Genomic DNA, 19,793 nt, shown 5'->3' on the forward strand with positions numbered 1-19,793 from the left:
TCTTATTTTGAAGTAGTAGGTCTATAGCACAGATTTTAATATTGTAATATTACTATTGACTTTTCGGACGTGATAACAACATCTTAAATTGCGTTATTTTAATTTAATGTTTTTTTATTTCGTACTAAATTGTTTTGAAGTATCTATACGTTTAAAGACTAGCCCTTGAATACATTTAATGAAATGGAAAATTGTGACACCAAATTATCGAAGATATAACGTAAAGTTAAGCTTGGTACAATTATTTTGCATTCTTCAACCATGGTCTGAATGTTATTCATTGCCTCATTCATTACTATACTAAATTTAAAGTTAAAAATTAATTTCTTACTGTCTATGAATTAAATATAAGAATTTAATTTAATTTCTTAGATTTTCAATTTCCAATCAAATAAATAAATTGTCAAATAAAACGTCCTAAAACGTGTATAAAGTTTATTACAAACACTGTGTTTCGTATAAAATATTTGATAATTGTTTTTCTTATTGACCTTATTGTTTACATTGTAAAATGGCTATACAATTGGGCAATCAAAGTGGTTCTGTCAAATAATATACAATTACGAAATGTAATGCTTAGCAATCAAATTATATTGCATTTGAAAACACATTAATCGCTGCCAAAAAAGGGAGGAAAAGATTAGTTGAATTAATATAAAACAGCCATTTTGTCAAATACCCACGAAAATCAATTGGCCAAGATTTACATACGCTAATCGAACAGCCAGCCTCCTGGCCAGAAATTCGAAACGTTTAACGCTATAACGTTTAACGATTCCGAATCAAATTTCTGACTACCGAGATACGCTCATTGATTACAACTGTTTTATATTCATGGATTCGGTAAAATTACAAGCAATTAATCTATACTTTCGAAAACAAGCATAAGCGTGAACAATTGCCGTAGTTGCAATACGAATAAGCTATACATAAGTTATGCGATAATTAACCCTTTTACGACTATAGTTCAACTAATTCATTAACACATTAGCCCACGTTAATAGCTATTAAATCGCTTTATCGCTTTGAATTTGTAGAATTATTATAAAACTCTAAAGGTCTTGACAATCCTATTTTTTGTAATTTAGCATTATGCTTAATACTTATATTTGTTGTTGTTATAAGTTAATTTCTTAGTTGAGTATTCCTGAGTCAGAGTTTGTATTAGTATACTCAAAATTTGTGAACCATCAAATATGAATTATGAAAGTTCTATATGAAACTAATCAGAAAATACAGATTGCAATATCATACTGGCATAACCCGTGCGTGAGTTAATAGGTAGCGATAACGTGCTTTTATTTTTAAATGCTCTTTAAATAGCCTATCTGTTGATAATTTATGCTTTGCTTTTTGCATTTTAACTCTATTTGTTTGGTTGAAGCATACTTTAAAGTAATCTTTTCTTGTGGTTGTATATTTATCACTATACTGTATAAAAGTAGATTATCTTGCTTATAAGACGTGGTTCACGCGGTCTCGTACATATTTTCCCACCTTCTTAGCCACTTCTGATTGTCTTATCAAAGTATTCCTTCTGTCCTATTTTAATTCATGACACTATACGTTGACACTAATAGAACGTGGTCCAAAAGCATTCAGAAATTTGTATTTATCCCCCCCCCCTGGAATCTAACCCGTGTCCTTTCGGTTACAGAACCGAACCATTACTCATCGCTACTGCACGGCGAGGATAAGCAGGTTAGGTCTAGTCAGAGGCAGCAGCTGTTTCTTTCCTTGAGAGCACGTTATGAGGTAAAAATAATCTTTACACGAAATTGAATGCCTTATAATTGAAATTTTCCTGAGATTTCAAAAGTTCCTATTGACAAATTTACCTGCGGATCGGAGCCTCGAACATAAAGAGAGAACCCGTTTCTTATCGAACACCCACATATTATAGCCGGCACGAATGACCAAAATTACTTTAAACATATTTTCTTATACCAGAGTAATTACTAACTTGGCAAGTATAAGATGAGCAATAACTATACTGTTTCATAATTAATATACGTACAAAGCTTCAAAATATAATTGTAAATTATGCATTTAATTTTCTATGACTAAATAGTGTTTACTACGGGTCACGAAAAAACGAGATTGTACCAACGATTTTGTGTACCAACATTACAAATTATGATGTTCATCAAAATCAAATTGAAAATATAATCTAGATAGTCCAAAATAATATATTTAAAACGTAATTCAAAAATTTGTAACCACAGCTTAGAAAGTTATTATATGATTACTATGAGTCAAGCGAACATGAAACTATACATGAGATTGATGTACCAACACCGCAAATTATGGTCATCAATATCAAATTGAAAATATAATCCGGTTAGTCCAAAATAATATATTTAAAACAAAATTCGAAAACCACAGCTTAGAAAGTTATTATATGATTACTATGGGTCAAGAAAACATGAAAATATACCAAATATTTGATGTACCAACACCGCAAATTATGATATTCATCAATATCAAATCGAAAATATAATCCAGTTAGTCCAAAATAATATATTTAAAACGTAATTAAAAAAATTGTTACCACAGCTTAAAAAGCTATTATATGATTATTATGGGTCAAGCAAACATGAAATTTACCAGAGATTTGATGTACCAACACCGCAAATTATAATGTTCATCAAAAATCAAATTGAAAATATAATCCAGTTATTCCAAAATAATATATTTAAAAACGCGATTCAAAAATTTGTTATCACAAATTAGAAAGTCTGATTACTAATCGCCTCACGGCCATAACGGACTGCGAATTAATGTTCACTACTAAAAACGAAAGTAATTACGGTACAGGAAGCTACGTGTTGAATTTATCCCGAGGATTAAAATGAATTTGAGTTCGGCTCCTGCAGATGTGAAGTGGTCCGGGACCGATCGGCTATTTTAATTGTTTTAGCCAGCAGCCCGCTAACCTTCGCAATTACCATCCTGCAGTTCGTCACGGGGTCTGGTTTAACGGTGAGTACGTGTCGACATTACAGTACTGTTTATACTAGCTACCTTTATATCCCTCCTTACACTGTAAAGGGACAGTCTAGAGTTGTATAGTGATAGAGGGAAAATAACTAAAGTGCAAAGAAATACAATGGTCTAGGAGCTGAGAATCAATTTGTATTGTGCAAGCACACAGCTTGTCTGTTTTTGCAATATAAGATTTTTCCAAAATGAATTGCTAGTCAGCCTCGCTAGTCTGGGTAGAAGTCGAAATTGAAGGTGTTAAAATTATTATTCCTTTTTTGTACTGGCAATGTACAGTGCTTTTAAGTATAAAAAGGCATATGTATGTATGCGTGTCGTCTGAGAGTATGTATGTATGTACGTATGTTTGTAGCCTATGCATTTTTCTTTTCTTTTATTACTGTAACACACCTTTGACCATTATATTTTGATTTTTTTTATGTTTATATAAATAGTTCTATTTAGAATTTAAGAGTCCACCAAGAAAGTACAATAATAAAACCGATCTAAAATATTCATTTTATATTCAAGGATGGGACCCATTACAATCTCTGCTTTGGAGACTGTATTGTTCTTAAAGAAAGTTAAAGTTTATGTTATTAGTATAAATGCTATTATTGTTCATATTATTATGTTACAATATAATATGTTATATTTTAAATATTACTAAGTGTGTTTTGTCTTAAGGTCAGACTGAGCACGAGAAAGGCTTTGTTATATTTTATTTTGTTTTCAACATCTTTGTTTTTGGGCTTTGTTCGAATGTGAAAAGAATATTTTCAAGAGGATTATTTTTTGATTTGACAGTCAAACAAGAAAAAAATCAGATGTATACTTTTTTTCTTTCTAATATAAAAATATAATATTTTCTCAGATCATATTTTTTTCTTAGTACAGTACTTAAAACCAACCATTCAACACATAAATAATAGATTTATCAGCGTCTGACGGTTAGATAAACACACTCAATGCCGCCACCTTCAAGGTCTGCATATGGTTAGCTGGTGCAGATTTAATATTTATGACGCGTTTTATGGTTAGTTTTACATATGTCAAGTTATAAAAAATATGATCTAAGAAAAAATGTTCCCTTTCGATGCCCTCCCTTTTTGACCTCCGCAAAAAATAGCGCGTCTGAGATCGCTTTCTGTCTTAAGGGACATTCCTCCGTCCATTCCACGTAAAACCAGGATGTGTGCATATACAGTAAAAATTAACTCTGGACTTCTGGACTATAACATATTAGATACAGTATGTAAGATTAATTTTGACACTTTCGCCTTCCCAAACCAATTAGGCAACGTACCTAACAGATATAAAGTAGTATTTTTACGGTATTGCAGCGTAACAACCCAGTTTTGCGGCACAGAAATTTAAAGTGCAAAAACCTTTAATTAATTTATTCCATTAACGTTACGTTTTTTAAAAACTCGTCTTTGACCAGTTGAGACATGTAAGTCCGTATTTCTGGTTCAAATTTTCATATTTTACAGCAGGCGCAACTTGTATTTACAGGAGTGAATGAATAAAAAAAAAAATAGGTCAACAATTAACATGATGCAGTTAGGAACGTGCCAATAAGAATTTTACACTTTTTCTACATACTCGCAATAGTAATTGCGTTGTATAAGAACACAACCTATTTCATCGTGAAATCGATAATTTCCCACTGTCGACAGTCGATTATGATTAAATCAATGGTCAATTTGGTTTTTGTGTAGTAAATTAAATGTGGCAAGGACTAAAATTCTAAACTATAGGTAGTTAATTCACAGGTAAATGTTTTAGTTTTCCGCACTTAAAGCCAAATGTCTGACATGTAAGTAAGAGCAAAATGCATAAGAGGGCTAAAATAAATTATATTATAATATTTTTAGTATCATTATATAATTGGCTGACAATGTTTTACTTTGCCTAAGTTAGTTAATTCCTCCCATTTTAAGTTTGGCAAAATTAAATAAAATATGACCAAAAATATTTATCACTCCACTAGGGAATTTAAGTGTCCTATCTACATTTTTGTCTGAAATAAGATCTTATCGCATTGTTCAGCTGACTGTGTTTGGTTAATGTTACATCTTTATAATTAAAAAAGAGTTAAACTATCATATTCAGAATGCTACATTTTTTCATCTGAAGTTTTCAAGTATGTGTTCCACCTCTAATCACCGATATGAACTAAGATACGGATAATAATAAAGTTAAAAAATCAATTGTTGGTATTTTTAACCCTTTTAATACCTTTTAACTTCGACCCTTACAAAAATTAGCACGACTGACGCTTAAATTCTCTTAGAAGGTATCCTTTATTGATTTCACTAAATACTAGGGTGTGTTCCTATACTATACAAATTCGCTCTCGTCTCCCTAACTCTATTAAGTATATAAATGCATGAATTTCTAATTAATTGTATAAATATTTAACCCTATGTAAGTATGTATTGTAAATGTATTTGACCCAACAATGATGAAGGAAACAGGATTTTTTCGCACATTTGCTATCGTTCAGTGAAACAAGAAAACAGTAACACTACGTTTCGAGATCTGCAATCTGATCTCTTCTTCAGGTAAAGAACTAACCTAATACATAATTACAAACTAGGTTTACCTGAAGAAGAGATCAGATTGCAGATCCGAAACGTAGTGTTACTGTTTTCTTGTTTCACTGAACGATGGCAAATGTCCGGAAAAATCCTGTTTCCTTCACAATCCTTCCATCGTCAAAAATAACCTTCCAACAATGATATTCAATGATGGTTATGGTACATCAGTTTCCAAAACGAACTGCTTAACAGTTCAAACCAATAGGAACAAAAATAAATCCAAAACGAAGTTATATTACCAATGAGGAACGTACAATTGAACAACTGTGAACAAATATTAAATTTATAAAATATATGACTTGTATTCGTATGCATAAAATATTATAAAATACACACTGTTATAATCCATTAATAAATACACAGGGTTTTTCACGAGTGGTTGCCACAACTTAACAACATTTTTGTACATTTTTGTTTGTTTGAAAAATCTATAAAATTATTAATGCAAAAAACTTAGAACTTGGCATTTATGTTAATCAAACAGACTGTAATTTTCACAAATTACTTTAAAACATTATAATCAGATGTATTTTTCGTTAAATAAAGATTAAAATATTATATTTTCAAAATTGTTTCATAAATAACGGGTTTTCAGTTATTTCGTTTTGAAAATGTTTAAATGCCCATATTTTAAAACGATATGTTGTAATGCATGTTAAGTCTTTACTTTTTATCTTCTTTTTATCAGCTAAATTACAAGTAATTGGCATTAAAAGTGTTTTGTGTTCACTATAATTTCCTTAGGTTGTGCCAACCTTTCACGAAAATCTTCACGTTAAACAAGTTAAAACGTACGCCAGACTTCCGCTCAGCGCGGGATATTTCAAATTCAAAGATCCCATAGTGGATCTCATCCCTTAGAGTGACTCCCAATTGAATGATGTTTAAAATTTTCAATTTTGATGTGGAGATAGTAAAGGGCAATATAACTAACTTTCAACCCTCTAAGTTAACCCATCAAAAACTATCGTACAGACAGACGGAGACACGATGATAGATATCTGCTTTATCATCAACTGTGTAGAGACTTCGCTGTACGCTCATTCACATGAAATTTACATGAGCTGAATTCAATTTCGACCGAAAAACCATGAAAATTCATAAAAACTGCATTACTTTTCAGCTGGAAATAGTTATTCCATCTGTATAAACCGTCCCAACAATGCAAACATTCGCATAAGTATACCTTCCAAATTTCAAGAACGTTATATTTGTAGTTAACGGGCAGACAAGAAAGTGAGCTGATAAACACTATCGAACTACATTACTTGAGATATATTCTACGTCCAAACCAGTATTACTAGTAAACCCAATAAATATAACACAATGTTTAAATGTAAAAGTCGTTTACAATTTGCTTCTGAGCAAATAATAAAATTCCGGCGAAGCTAAAATGTTTTGTACAAAATCAGACAGTCCCACAAAATAACTTCGCCACACGCATTCCTCACAACTCAGTTTACTTACCAATCTGTTTAATCTTTTTTCTCTTTGACGACGCAATCAGAGTTACATTTTAATGTACTGGAATCCAAACTCCAAATGGACCGATAGTTACAATTTTCAATAGCGATGTAGAGGTAGTAAAAATCACCCTTCAAGGTCAATTAGATCGACACTCATCGTGCGTGCAGACAGGGATCGGATTTCGTTCATCAGCAACCGGCGAGAGAGAGGCTTCGCTAAACGCTCAGCTAATAAAACTAAAAACAGCACAACAAAGATAATATTACTTGCCTGCCTGTTAGAGTAGTGTAGTTTATCATATAGTGCCCACATTCAGTCAAGTACGTATCCGAGAATTACATCTGTACTGCATATCCACAATATTATCTCCTCTAATGGAATACCGAAGGATAAATCTTCACTATAGTGACCTTGAGCTTCTTAACGACGAAGCAATGACTAAGGAACAGCTGGACTGTAAAGACAGAGACCTCGAAAAAAGACATTTCAAGGACCGAACTACGGATAATACCTGAGAGCGAACCGTTAATTAACCCTCCCAATAACACAAGAGAGAGCAGGCTAATGTGTGAGACCCCTGGCTCTGAGGTGAGCGGCAGTACACATTAGACACGGTGCAGGGTTGCCGAATTAATATCATTTCGGCAATTAGTTTTATGACATTCTCAATCATATTAAATGGTTCTCTATAGGCGTTTGTGTAAGTGATTTAATGTTTTGGTTGTATTTAGTAATATTGCTATCCCCCAGTCTAGGTTTCGAGGTCACGATAAAGTTTCGCCTTTGAATTGTAATTTTGGAGCGTTACCTTGTCACGTTCTATACGTCCAGCCAGATTTTGTAATTCGTGATGTTCAGAAGAGAATGTTCGAATTAATATTTTATAAAAAACTAGCCGTATTGTAACCGTCCATAGTATGAAGGCGTGATACTGTGTTAAAAGAATTTTAACCCTCAATAAAAACGCTAATTCATATACTGAATCACAGTTTATTAAATCTTCACTTTTCCAATGATTCTAAGAAGTACATTAACATTTCAATGGTCACTTTATGTTAGAAACCCGCAAAATGACAACTTTTCTTTACATTCATGTAAATGAGTTTATAATATTGGATACATCTCTCAGAAATTTGTAATCAGAGCTTCTAGAATTGTATCCCACACTGAGTACTAATGGCTATAGGCAGACATTTCGGACACCAGAAATACTTTATAATCTTCTTTAAACAATGATAAAAACGTTTTTCTATGTTGCATCACTATTTCAGTAGTTAAAATATGATCGAAATATAATTGTTTTATTATATAGGATAATATTTTGAAGAAACTCCCTATCCAAGAGGGTACATGACATTTACATTTTGATTTCATGCGTATTTTAAATAAAGTTTATAATAGTAAAACCATATATTTTTCATAAATATATGATTTTCTTTAACCAATGGTTTGTTTGACATTTTTATTTCTATATCTTGCGTATTTTAAATAAAGTGTATAATAGTAAAAACATATATATTACATTAAATGTAGTCAGTCTGTAATATAGGTATCCAACAATTTCCGTTTCCACGTGGATTAGAGATATAGAATTTTGGTTAGCAGCTGATGTTTAGTTAATCATGTAATATATATTTATTTATATAAAACTGTTCGAAAACACTAAATTGTATTAATCAAAATGAGAAAAACAATCCTTACGCATGAACTTTAACGAACCAATAGATTTTACTTAGAACATGAAAAAGTTACTTATATGGATGAGAAGTTTATCACTTATATTATCGCCTATTAATGCATGTTGTCTTTGATATTATTATAAATTGAGCGAAGCGTTCCGGCATTTTGTGCGGTGAGAACATTCTACACTTATATTTAACTTGAAAAAAAAATACAAAAGTTAAAAAACACGACCAGTAAGAGCAGGTATATAACAGAGTAGTTTTAGTACGTTTATTTACGCCTCAATAACGTATTTATAACGTACTGTTGTAATTTCCAACATATGATACTTTGATAAAACAGTTTTATTTTTAAGGAGATATTTTTCTCACTTACATCTCAATCAATTGAATGTTTATGCATAATTTAGAAAACATTATGGTCACTGTCATGAGTGTATCAATCCACAACTTAATAAAAGTTGGAAAAATAGCCGTTTTACTCGATTCATTTTCGTTTCTGTGAAGTCATCGAGAGTGAGGACACAAACACAAAAGATCTCCGCTCACGGAAAACGTGTCTTTTGATACATTGAAAAGTTTGTTTAGTAAATCTTAACAAATTTATTTACTCTTCAAACTATGGGCTTAATGTCTCGTAGCCATTAGGATTCGATGAGTCCAGTGGGTGGATTGGGATGGGGATGTCTTAGGAGATTGTCCCTGGAAATCTCTGAGGAAGGTGTAGGGTCAGATTACTTTGGAATTGTAGTAATTTTGCGTATGGTCTTCGCGTGTGGAGTAATTTTCTACACGCCAAGTTATAGTATTTAGAGTTCAAATAAGACTGTCCGAGTATGTGGCTTTGTATCAGAGCCTACTGTAACCCTTTTTTGCCTCACTGAATGCAATGCAACTCTTTCAATTTTTACTAATAAAAATCTGAAATATTGTAAGAGCACTCAAGAAAGACACGGGCTGGTCACAAGGAATGAAGTGCACGGTCATTATACAAAAAGTCGTTATACAAACCAAATTTACATCCCTTATTGTAGACTTCCTAAAGCCAGTAACTCTTCCTTATCCTTTGCACGTAAATTAACGAATCAGTTACCAATTACCGTTAGAACATTAATTAAATATAAGACCTGCTTGTAAATTCTGTAGCGGCTGTTGTTTTAGGTTGTAATTGGATTTTAAAGTGACTTTTCAGCTTACATAACAGTTTAAAATAAATTTGAAATGTTTGAACTGTAAATAAAACCTTGGATCTTTTCCAACTGAAAATATATATTATTTTAAGAAGAAATTGAATAAGTCAGTATCAAAATCGCATTAACTTTTAGCTACAGGGATTTGTAAATCCAGACCACATTATCACATTATTTACCCTGGTGCGGGAGGGAATTCTCCTTCATTGTGGAGAGATTATCGGTCTATCTCGGTGAGAAATGGGCGACGGGTGACGCCGGGTGATCCATCGACATCGCACGCGAACTGACATGACACATTGGGGCCGCAACCTGGCTTACAAGTAGGGGTACAACCCCCCCCCTCTCCACTCCACCCACAACACTGATAAGCGGGGTCACGTGAGTAGCATGTGATAACAGCAGTAAGTCGGTATTGGTGTCACGGTTTTCTTTTAACTCGGTCAAAAGTAGTTTGTCGATTTGCATGTATGTCATTTACCAAAAACTCATTTTAACCGAGGTTAAAACCCCTTTTGAATTGTTTTCAACAATTATTGAAATTATTTGTTAAAATTTTAAGAGAAAACGATACGTTTTAATTTGCCAATTAATCGTTATTTTCCTATATATAAAAATGTATGCCTATCCATAGTGATAGTTAAGCTTTGAAAGTAGCCTACTTACTTTAGTTCCTATTTTTCGGTAACAAATAATACTGTACTATTCAAAATAAAAAAAGCATACAACAGGTTTTTCGGACATTTACCACCGACATGTGATACAACAGTAACACCACGTTTCGGAATCTGCTATCGGATGTCTTCCTCAGGTGGATAATTAGCCTAACATGTAACTACAATATACGTTACAATAAACCAAACCAAAGGGGTGTAATATCACTGTCACTGATTTCTTGTATTACTGATCGATGGCAATTGTTATAAAAAATCATGTTTACATAATCTTTCGACGTAAAACTAATTTTAAACAAAGGAGTAACGGAAAATGTATTATTAAATTAACATGAAAGTTATTATCATTTATCAATTTACAGTTTCCGCTTGTTCCCAGTACCTTAGACTTAGTAACAAATTAGATAATTAACAATGCATAGTATTACATTCAGATTTAATTTTAATTTAATAGTACACTAACTAAAGTAAGCTTATCATGAATAACAATCTTTAGTCCCTATGTAATAATTATTTTATTTCCGGAAAAATGTGTGTGATGCCAAACTACTAAAAAAGATAATACTGGCCCCCAGGTATTGAATGATTCAACAAATAAACCATGCACATGATTTTATCCAAGAACTGTGTATTTTACTTATATTTTAAGTTATATGTTATTATTATTTCAGTATTACAAATTCCAAATGATATCGAAATATAAGAATTACAGCCTTAACTCCACACCATAACTGCAACAATAAAAAATAATTCACTCCTTGAAAAATATACTTCAAACCCACATAAATTGTGTTTTTAGATTATGTGTAACATACTAGTTTTATTTTAGCCTTGCAAATTTTCAGAAGATTAATTTAAAAATTTTGAATTATTAGACTTGTGTACGATCTTAAATTAGATTCTAAGAGAAATTTGCTTGTTATTGCCTGGTAAACACAAATAAATCCTTAAAATATTTCGTATGACGAGCCACATTCGGCGTGTTAAAACACACCAATTTTAGAACTTTTATTAACTTTATTGAATGAAATGAAATTTCAAAGTAATATCAGTAATTTAAAACAGAGTGGGCCTTTCCCAGCTGTACAAGTGGACATAATATTGTTATCTTCAAACTCTGCAGCACCTATGGACTTTATAGAGGGGAGTCGCAGTTCTAGGTGCATATAACATCAACATTAAGATCCATAAAAGACTCTTTAAAATTATAGTTGCAATAATAATTAAACCTGACGTTTTATTGAAAAGATGTATTACCAGTACGAACACGATATTTTGTTACATTAGTGTGTAATATAACTTTAATTACTTGACACATTATTTCTCAATAATGTTTTATTTCGCTTATCAGTGAGACTTATAATCTGGTTTTATATATACATATATATTCAATCAAAAAATAGACCATTCGGCTAAAATGAAATAAGTAGGTAAATTTTGTGACAGCTGAAGTATTATTAATTTATTTTAATGGGATTTGCCATGTAGTATTTAATTTTTTTGTTCGATATACAAAAAATAGTCTATAACAAAACATTTAAATAATTTACCAGAACGCTTTTATTTTCTTGTTATTTATTTATTCTCTAGGTTTATAAATAAAGGAGTTGTACCAAACTGGCAAACGAACGTAGCGGAGATATTTATAAAATAGATTTTTGCAAAAGCTTTAACTTTTTTGGAGCAGTTATCGTTTTTACAGCACGCGTTAAACTTTTGAACAGGGGTGGTTCTGCGCTCTGGTGGTTATATTCGGTGAAGTTATACAGAAGTGTTTGTGCTATGATGAGGAGAATCGCAATGGGCTGAGTTTGATTACAAAATCTACCTAATAATATATTTATTTTAGATTTAATTGTAAATCATCTTCCTCGATTTCCTCAATGTACTTTTGACGTGCTAACTTGTTCAGAATGTTTGTTTTAAAATAAAGTTACTGCCAATAAACCCGTGTGTGTGCCGAATAACCTGTGTTAATTAGTGACGATTAATTTGTAAACCGCAAGTGTTAAGAACACCATAACCTCACCGGAGATAAATACTCGTACCGGAACGATAAGCCGCTTCAACGCGTGTTGAGAGGTCGGGTTTCAGTCTAACACGGCATAATCCCGCCATAAGGCAACTCACACCCGCATTGCCTCGCATTGAGAACCGATGTACCCGTATATCAGCGACTAACTGCCGTATAAATTACCACGTAAGTATAATCGCAGGATTACAATCAGCGTACTTGTTGCGGATGGGCGCTACGCAGTCGTCGTCGGCGTCGGCCGAACTTCGCATGAATCTTCCGTCCGGACTTGATGTCCTTCTTCGGGACCGCGGTCCGGAGTAGGCACTGGACGTTAGGGATTATGAAGATATGCGTAGAGAGGTCCATTTCGCCGTTTGGCAGTTTATTGCCAAATACATGCAAAGCGTGATCACTGGAAGCAAGGCATTGAAAATGTTTAAAAAAAATATATTGATCGATATTGAAAACTTGAAAACAAATGCATTACATCGAACCAAAAAGTATTCTTATGCTGTGTATACGAGGTTATGGAAGCTAGCTAATACACGAGGTGTACAGGTCAGCGTTGTATGTAATTGTATTTAATCACAGCTTTATGTAAAATAATGCGCTTCTCCAACAGTTATGGAAGAAAGGAATACATCTTTCTAAGTGCTTTAGAAGTGTAATATAGCCAGTAGATTGTTCACTTACATTTATGGTGACTACGTTTGATTTTCCTCAAAGCGGAATTGAAATTTATTAAAAATATGATTTAGTTATTGTATTTTGCATTTAACACGTATTCTCGTTCGTTGTAACAGTTTAATCTGTGAATTCAGATTCTTAATCATTAAAAACTATAAAAAAATAATTATCTTAGTTCTTAGACGCAGCCGGTCATATTACTCATGTTTAATAGCCTCTGGATTGTTTACATAATATGATAAAAAAGGTAACTTACCTAGACAATCCATGTTTTTTGCATTACAAACTAGGATTGTTAAGGTAAGTTAATTTTCTATTAGGTAGACTAACATCTAAGTTTATGGTTTTAAGATTATAATATTCACATTGAGTTGAGTTATTGCTAAAATAATTATATTCTTTTAATATTTCAGTCTCGTTGTGGACACAGTCACCTACAGATGCTAAATAAATTTTAGTAAATCATTTTCAAAAACTTAGATGTTAAAAAAAAGATTTTAAGAAACACCATTTTACCTCATTTTCAATTAATTTGAACAAAAATAGCTAGGTAACGTAAGGGCTCTGGAGCATGGAACTGTTATTTAATTTGACGCTAAAATTCCCATTCTTGACGCTAAAATCCATATTATCTCAAGTTTGCTGCAAACAATTCTTATACTTATTATTATAGTAGCTGAACTTCAGTCTAATACGGTGGTTTCACCAAACAATTTCAAAACATAGCAAATAGAGGATTGTTCCTGTTTGAAATAAATATTTTATCTATAAATCAATGGTCTAGTTGGAACTTGGACATTTTACTTTCAAAGTAAAACTACCAACAAGAGCGCAAGACTAGCGTACAAGCTTATCTTTTCAGTTAAGTAAATTTTACACAAACACCAAATATAATAGTCAGAGTTTAGCTTTCCTTTTATTAAAAAAAAATAAATCAAATACGTAAAATTCTAAAAGAAACACAAAAGCGACAGGGTTACCGTTTTTATACTCGGATTCGTTCCCGCTATTTATATAAAATCTGTTTTATTATATGAAGTAGTATTTAGCCTATATGTCTAATAAATTAAGAGAAATATTAAAACATATTTTCTAACTAGGATTTTAATTGTATCCTTCAAAGATAACTGTTCGCCGTTCCGCCCAATGGGTTATCAGGATTTGAATATTAAAAGTTTTTTAACATTACCCCACAAAAAAAATAATATTGAAGGCATGAAGATTTACATTAACAAAGATAAAACGACTATTACATCAAGGCTAGATTCTATTTTTTCAAACAGAATCTTTGATATTGCTTAAGGGTCTTTCTATAACCAAATATTAATAAAATTACGAGTCAAATATCTTGATAAAATAATAAAACAATAACCCAGATTCTACATTACACGATTGTAAACTTTTGTACAACTAAACTTTCAATATCTCAGATTTTATGTTCACCATCTTATTTCATTTTAAATTTTAATATGGGCAATTTAGCCTTTTTATGAGTAAGATATAATTTTAAACACATCCCAAATTCCAACTTAACCGTTCTCTCTTCTTAAGCGTTGGGCAACGCACGAACGGGTTTATTAAGGGTCTTACATAATAAATAACTCCATAAATATGTGGCTTTAGCAAAAAAAATTTCACATTATTTCTTGTGCTAAAACAAAGTTTATAACGTGACAAATCAGGATCGTGCTAATCAATATTTTTCAATAGGTGATTTAACTTTGAAAAACTTATGAACGCTAAAACATTCATTTACAAAATCAAATTAATTACTTAATTACCAACTACTACATAACCTTGCTAATATTATAATCAACATTGTCAATTCACGGAAGTATCTACAGATAAATGGTTCAAGTTCGTAGTAGCCTTCTAGCCCCATTGGCCTTGAACCGTGTTCCTCTATACACAGGTAGAAATAAGCAAGATGGGAGTTTTACTAGACCTTAAATGTGAAATTTAAATCAAATAAGTCACGTAATACTATCAAAAAAGTATAGAGTGTGTATATTTTTGACGTAGAAAATCAACAGGCAAACAAATCATATAGGTAATTGTATCAGTATTGATTTTTTTTAATAAAAATAACTATTTTATGCATACGAATATTATTTACTTTAGTACTGTTCCGTTGAACGTTTTCTATTTAGTATAAGTACTATTAATTTAAATGTGACTTTACAATTTTGTTTTGCGAGGTTTTATAATACGCTCAGTGTAAAGGTTCATTTGTGTTAAATATTTCAAATATTAGCGGAACGTTTCAAAACTGTATTTCATAACGGAAATAATTTAGTATTTATATTTTTGATAAATCGAGGTTGGAATGTTTAATGCATTCATTAGAACAGTTTCAAGTCGTACTCTTTAAATCAATCGAGCATATTTAACGCATTCATCCGAACAGTTGCCTTGAAGGAGTAGTGATATTGATTATATCCATGAAACCCGGAATGCCGCAGGGTTTCGTACTAGGTCCTACCTTCTTTTTTTTACAACGCATGTCAGACTCTACTACAAATTATTATAGACCTGCAAAAAATTGGTTAAACCCGGTTAAAATCTTCAAGAATCTTATTTCTATATATCTTATTTTATATCTTAACCCGTTCTATTTAAAAACACATTTCACTCTTTTACTTGTATAACATTTATTTTCAAGTTAATGGCATAGCTTTAGAAAACAATAAATGATTTAAACAATAAAGAAGTTTCAAAATTGATTACATCACAAATTTATCTTGGTCCTAAATTATAAGGTATCTGCCATTAAATACAAAATAAGTTATCATTTTATAAGTATTTATAAGAGTCGGTTTTTAGTCGAAAAACCTTTTTACAGTTTGCATAGTACCTTCAAGAACATATTTTGAGTATGCACTTAATCCATAAATGTTGATAATTATATAAATACCTTATTCATTCATGCCATAGTTCAAATATATATAACCTCCAAGCACAGAGAACGACGAATGTTCTATTAGATATACTCATAGTATTGAAAGGTTTGACGGTTCGACAAAAAAATTAATGTGGGATAAATAAACAAGTTTAGTAGCAGGTATTTTTATGAAGCTTATTGTTTCCATTTGGTTAATGACAAAATAAACATGATATTGAACAAATAACACTTTAATTGGGTATTATTAAGCGTATATAATGTATATTATATTAGCCTATGAGTTGCCAGTTGCAGTATGAATATATAATATAATATCTTATTCATATTATATAAGATTGGTTGATTTATATTGCATAGGTTTCTTAAAATAAAAAAAAACGCTATTCCGCATCTCATTTTAAAATTTAGTATATTTACGTTTAACACACTATACTACCAGTGGTTAAATCAAATAACCGAACCCCACAACTTCGTGATAATTATATGATGTATTATTCATGTAGGCTATCAATATGAAAAATACCAATATACTGTATTGACCCTTTAGCAAGTTAAACATTAAAACGAACATTTGAAAATATCAGGTGTAATAATTTATCAAATTAACTACTGTCTTCATTTTATTAGATTTCATTCCCTTTTTCACATTAATCTCCAAAACCTGTAAAACTAAAATAAACAATGTCAAAACTACATTAATGCAATATTAAAACCCTTACCGTACTTAGCTAAATTGACAGGTTTTGGTTTACATCAATTTACGCGCAAAACAAAAGACACAGATAAGCTCTATGATAACGCAAGTTTAAATAATATCACAATATATGGTAGAATCCAAGTAACGTCTAATAAATAATAAAATAGAGTACAACACAATAGCAGCGGCGTGTGATACAAAATTAACTTTATAAAATAAATCCTTAGAAATCACTTGGGAATATTTAAATATTATGGATACTAAATTTAAATTACTTGAATAATCAAACTATAAACTGTTATCAACCCTGTATTAATAATGCTTGCAAATAAACTCGATAGTATATATTTATTTTTTAGACAAAATCACTTTTAGATCAGTATATTAATCCACTATTACTGTTCAGTTTAGAAATGTATAAATAAATAAACTAGGCTATCAATAATATATTTAACAATGCTACTACATAAATGTTGTAAAAATTAATATGTGACACGTGTATATTATTGACATCAGTACCTTGTATTGCTTTCTGTGGATTATTTTACAACTTACATTTGTCTAGCGTAAATCTGATACCACAGGATTACTCTTCGTATAAATAACACAACATTGTTGTCTGTAAATTATAAGTGGCTAATGTACAATAATGAATATATGCACAGGATGGTAAAAGTATTTGCCAGTAACAGCGAAGATTTTATTTTGTTTATCACAAGAAAACGTAGGCCTACACATGTTGTTTGTTTTGACGGTAAATATATAATATTTATTCCTGCCTTGCTGTTTGAATTAATACGATTTCATATCGTACACTTAACTCCTAATACATATACTATAACAGTGTCCTTAGCAATGCCCTTAGCGACCTCTCGTAAAAACAGGAGTACCGCAGGGTTCCGCGCTAGACCCCTCCGGAATAACTTTTTCTGACAATTAGTAATTGCTATTATTATACGATAAACTGCTTGTATATTTGATTAATGTACCGAACAGTATTAAGTGATAGCAGTATTATTTTAAACTTTAAGGCAACGAGGTGGCTTTGCGACTAAAACTATCTTATAAATTAGTAAACAAATATAAGAATTCTAATTGATGGATTTTGTCTAGTTATTACGTTACTTATGCAGTTACTTGTTACAGAAAGTGACTTACCCGGTGTGTGGGGAGGGGTGGCGGGAAGCGCAGGGTTGAGACCAGGATGGGGCGGTAACTCCAGCTTCCAGTTGGTCCCCGTACCCCCGATGATGACCGCGGGTGTACTCTCCCCCTCAGCTTTGCTGACCTCCGGGGAGCTCCTCAGGTCGCGGCATAGACTGGAGACGGAGAAGTCGCTACATTTTCCCAGCCCGGAACTGTTGTTATTGTTGTTGTTGTTGGGGGTGGTCGAGGCGTTGGTCGTTGAGATCAGCATGGTAACAAAACGGTTGATTGCCAGAGTCTTAAAAGATACTCCTTAAGTTCATTCTTCTGAAAGCAACACCATTTCAGAATAAACCACTCCGTAAAATGTCAATACAAATGTGAAACTTATCAAACAATAAATTTCAAATTTTATTGTAAACCGGCAATCCAGTTGAAAACTATCACTCTGTCTCAGAAAACATTAAAATGTTGTCAAAATGTCCACACAGTACAAGAAAAACAACAAAAACGTGATCGCGATTCGAGAAAAACAACGGGTTCAAGGTAGATCCCTGAGGTACACCAATCACAACACCAATGGTAGCACTACCAGTCCAAAAGCAAAGACCACAAATCAGTTGACCGGAAGGAAGGAAGGTGCGCGAAGGCGCGGATGATGTTGAAGACTCAGGTCCTTGGCAGGGTTTGAAGCTCACAGTGGCTGATCTCTCTGCGCCTTGCTCGCAGCTACCGCAGGAGGGGAGGGGGCCGCCCGCCGCCGCCGCCGCGCCGCTCCCCACCGCTACCGCGGCACCAATAGTCTGCTCACCGCTGCACTATTTATTGCCCACTGTGCACACACCACTGCCCACTCCATTTTATCCCGCGTTTAATGGCCTTACGGCTACAGCTCCGACTGTCACACCGATAAGGATTTGTCAAGGATTTGCAATTAGGCCGTGCTTTCGGTTTCTTTGTTTTGTAACACATATTTCACTTTTAAATGTTTCTCGGTGTACACTCCTCGCCGGTTGTGTGTTGCAGTTGTTTTAGTTTCAGTGCACTTTCCTCCTCATAAGGTCCAAGGACTATGTGGGAAGGTCCACAACTCAAAAAAGTGTGTGATTTAAAAAATTGATTCTTGCAGAGCAACAAAAATGTAATTTACATATGTAAATTTGTCTCTTGTTATAAGATGTACTGTTTCTCACCCAACGTATCATTCCAGAATTAATTTCTGGAGTAAAATCAAGATACTATGCAAACTTAAATTAAAGCATTGTTAAATATGCAATAATTAATTTAAATATACACTAATCCATGAAACAAATGATTTAATGAGATGTATGAACTTTTCTTTGAAATCCACTTAATTGCATTATTCTGACAACAATAATTATGTCGTCTGATTCATAACTGTGTTTATTGCTTATAAAGGATTTAATTTATGAAATAAACCCTTATCAAATAATTCAAAAACACTCGAGTAAACTCTGTTTTCAAAACATTAAATGAGCGGAATCTATATATTGTATTCTTACATGGGGATTTGATTCATAATGGAGTGTAGTAATTGTTGTGTGTGTGTGTGTGTGTGTGTGTGTGTGTGTGTGTGTGTGTGTGTGTGTTTTAAATTTATTACTATCCTTCTAGTTTCCAAAAATTATTAGTTATGAAACTATTATAACTTAATTATTGCTTTCAACCACTGAGTTCAAACTTAAGGCCTACTTACGAAACGTGTTTAACGTTTGTAACGTCATT

The 19,793-nt window shown here is 32.3% G+C and overlaps 1 protein-coding gene across 1 annotated transcript in view; it reads right to left on the reverse strand.

Moving 5' to 3' along the window:
• The window catches only part of LOC124362087 (paired box protein Pax-6-like), an 81,476-nt gene extending 62,739 nt beyond the window's left edge, over positions 1-18,737 (reverse strand). Inside the window, exon 1 of the mRNA XM_046816260.1 lies at positions 18,060-18,737. Coding sequence (XP_046672216.1) covers positions 18,060-18,318 — 259 coding nt within the window. The 5' untranslated portion in view covers positions 18,319-18,737. The remainder of the gene's footprint in view (positions 1-18,059) is intronic.
• Positions 18,738-19,793: the final 1,056 nt, after the last annotated feature.

This window comes from Homalodisca vitripennis, chromosome 5 (genome assembly GCF_021130785.1).
Source record: "Homalodisca vitripennis isolate AUS2020 chromosome 5, UT_GWSS_2.1, whole genome shotgun sequence".
Lineage (NCBI taxonomy): Eukaryota > Metazoa > Arthropoda > Insecta > Hemiptera > Cicadellidae > Homalodisca > Homalodisca vitripennis.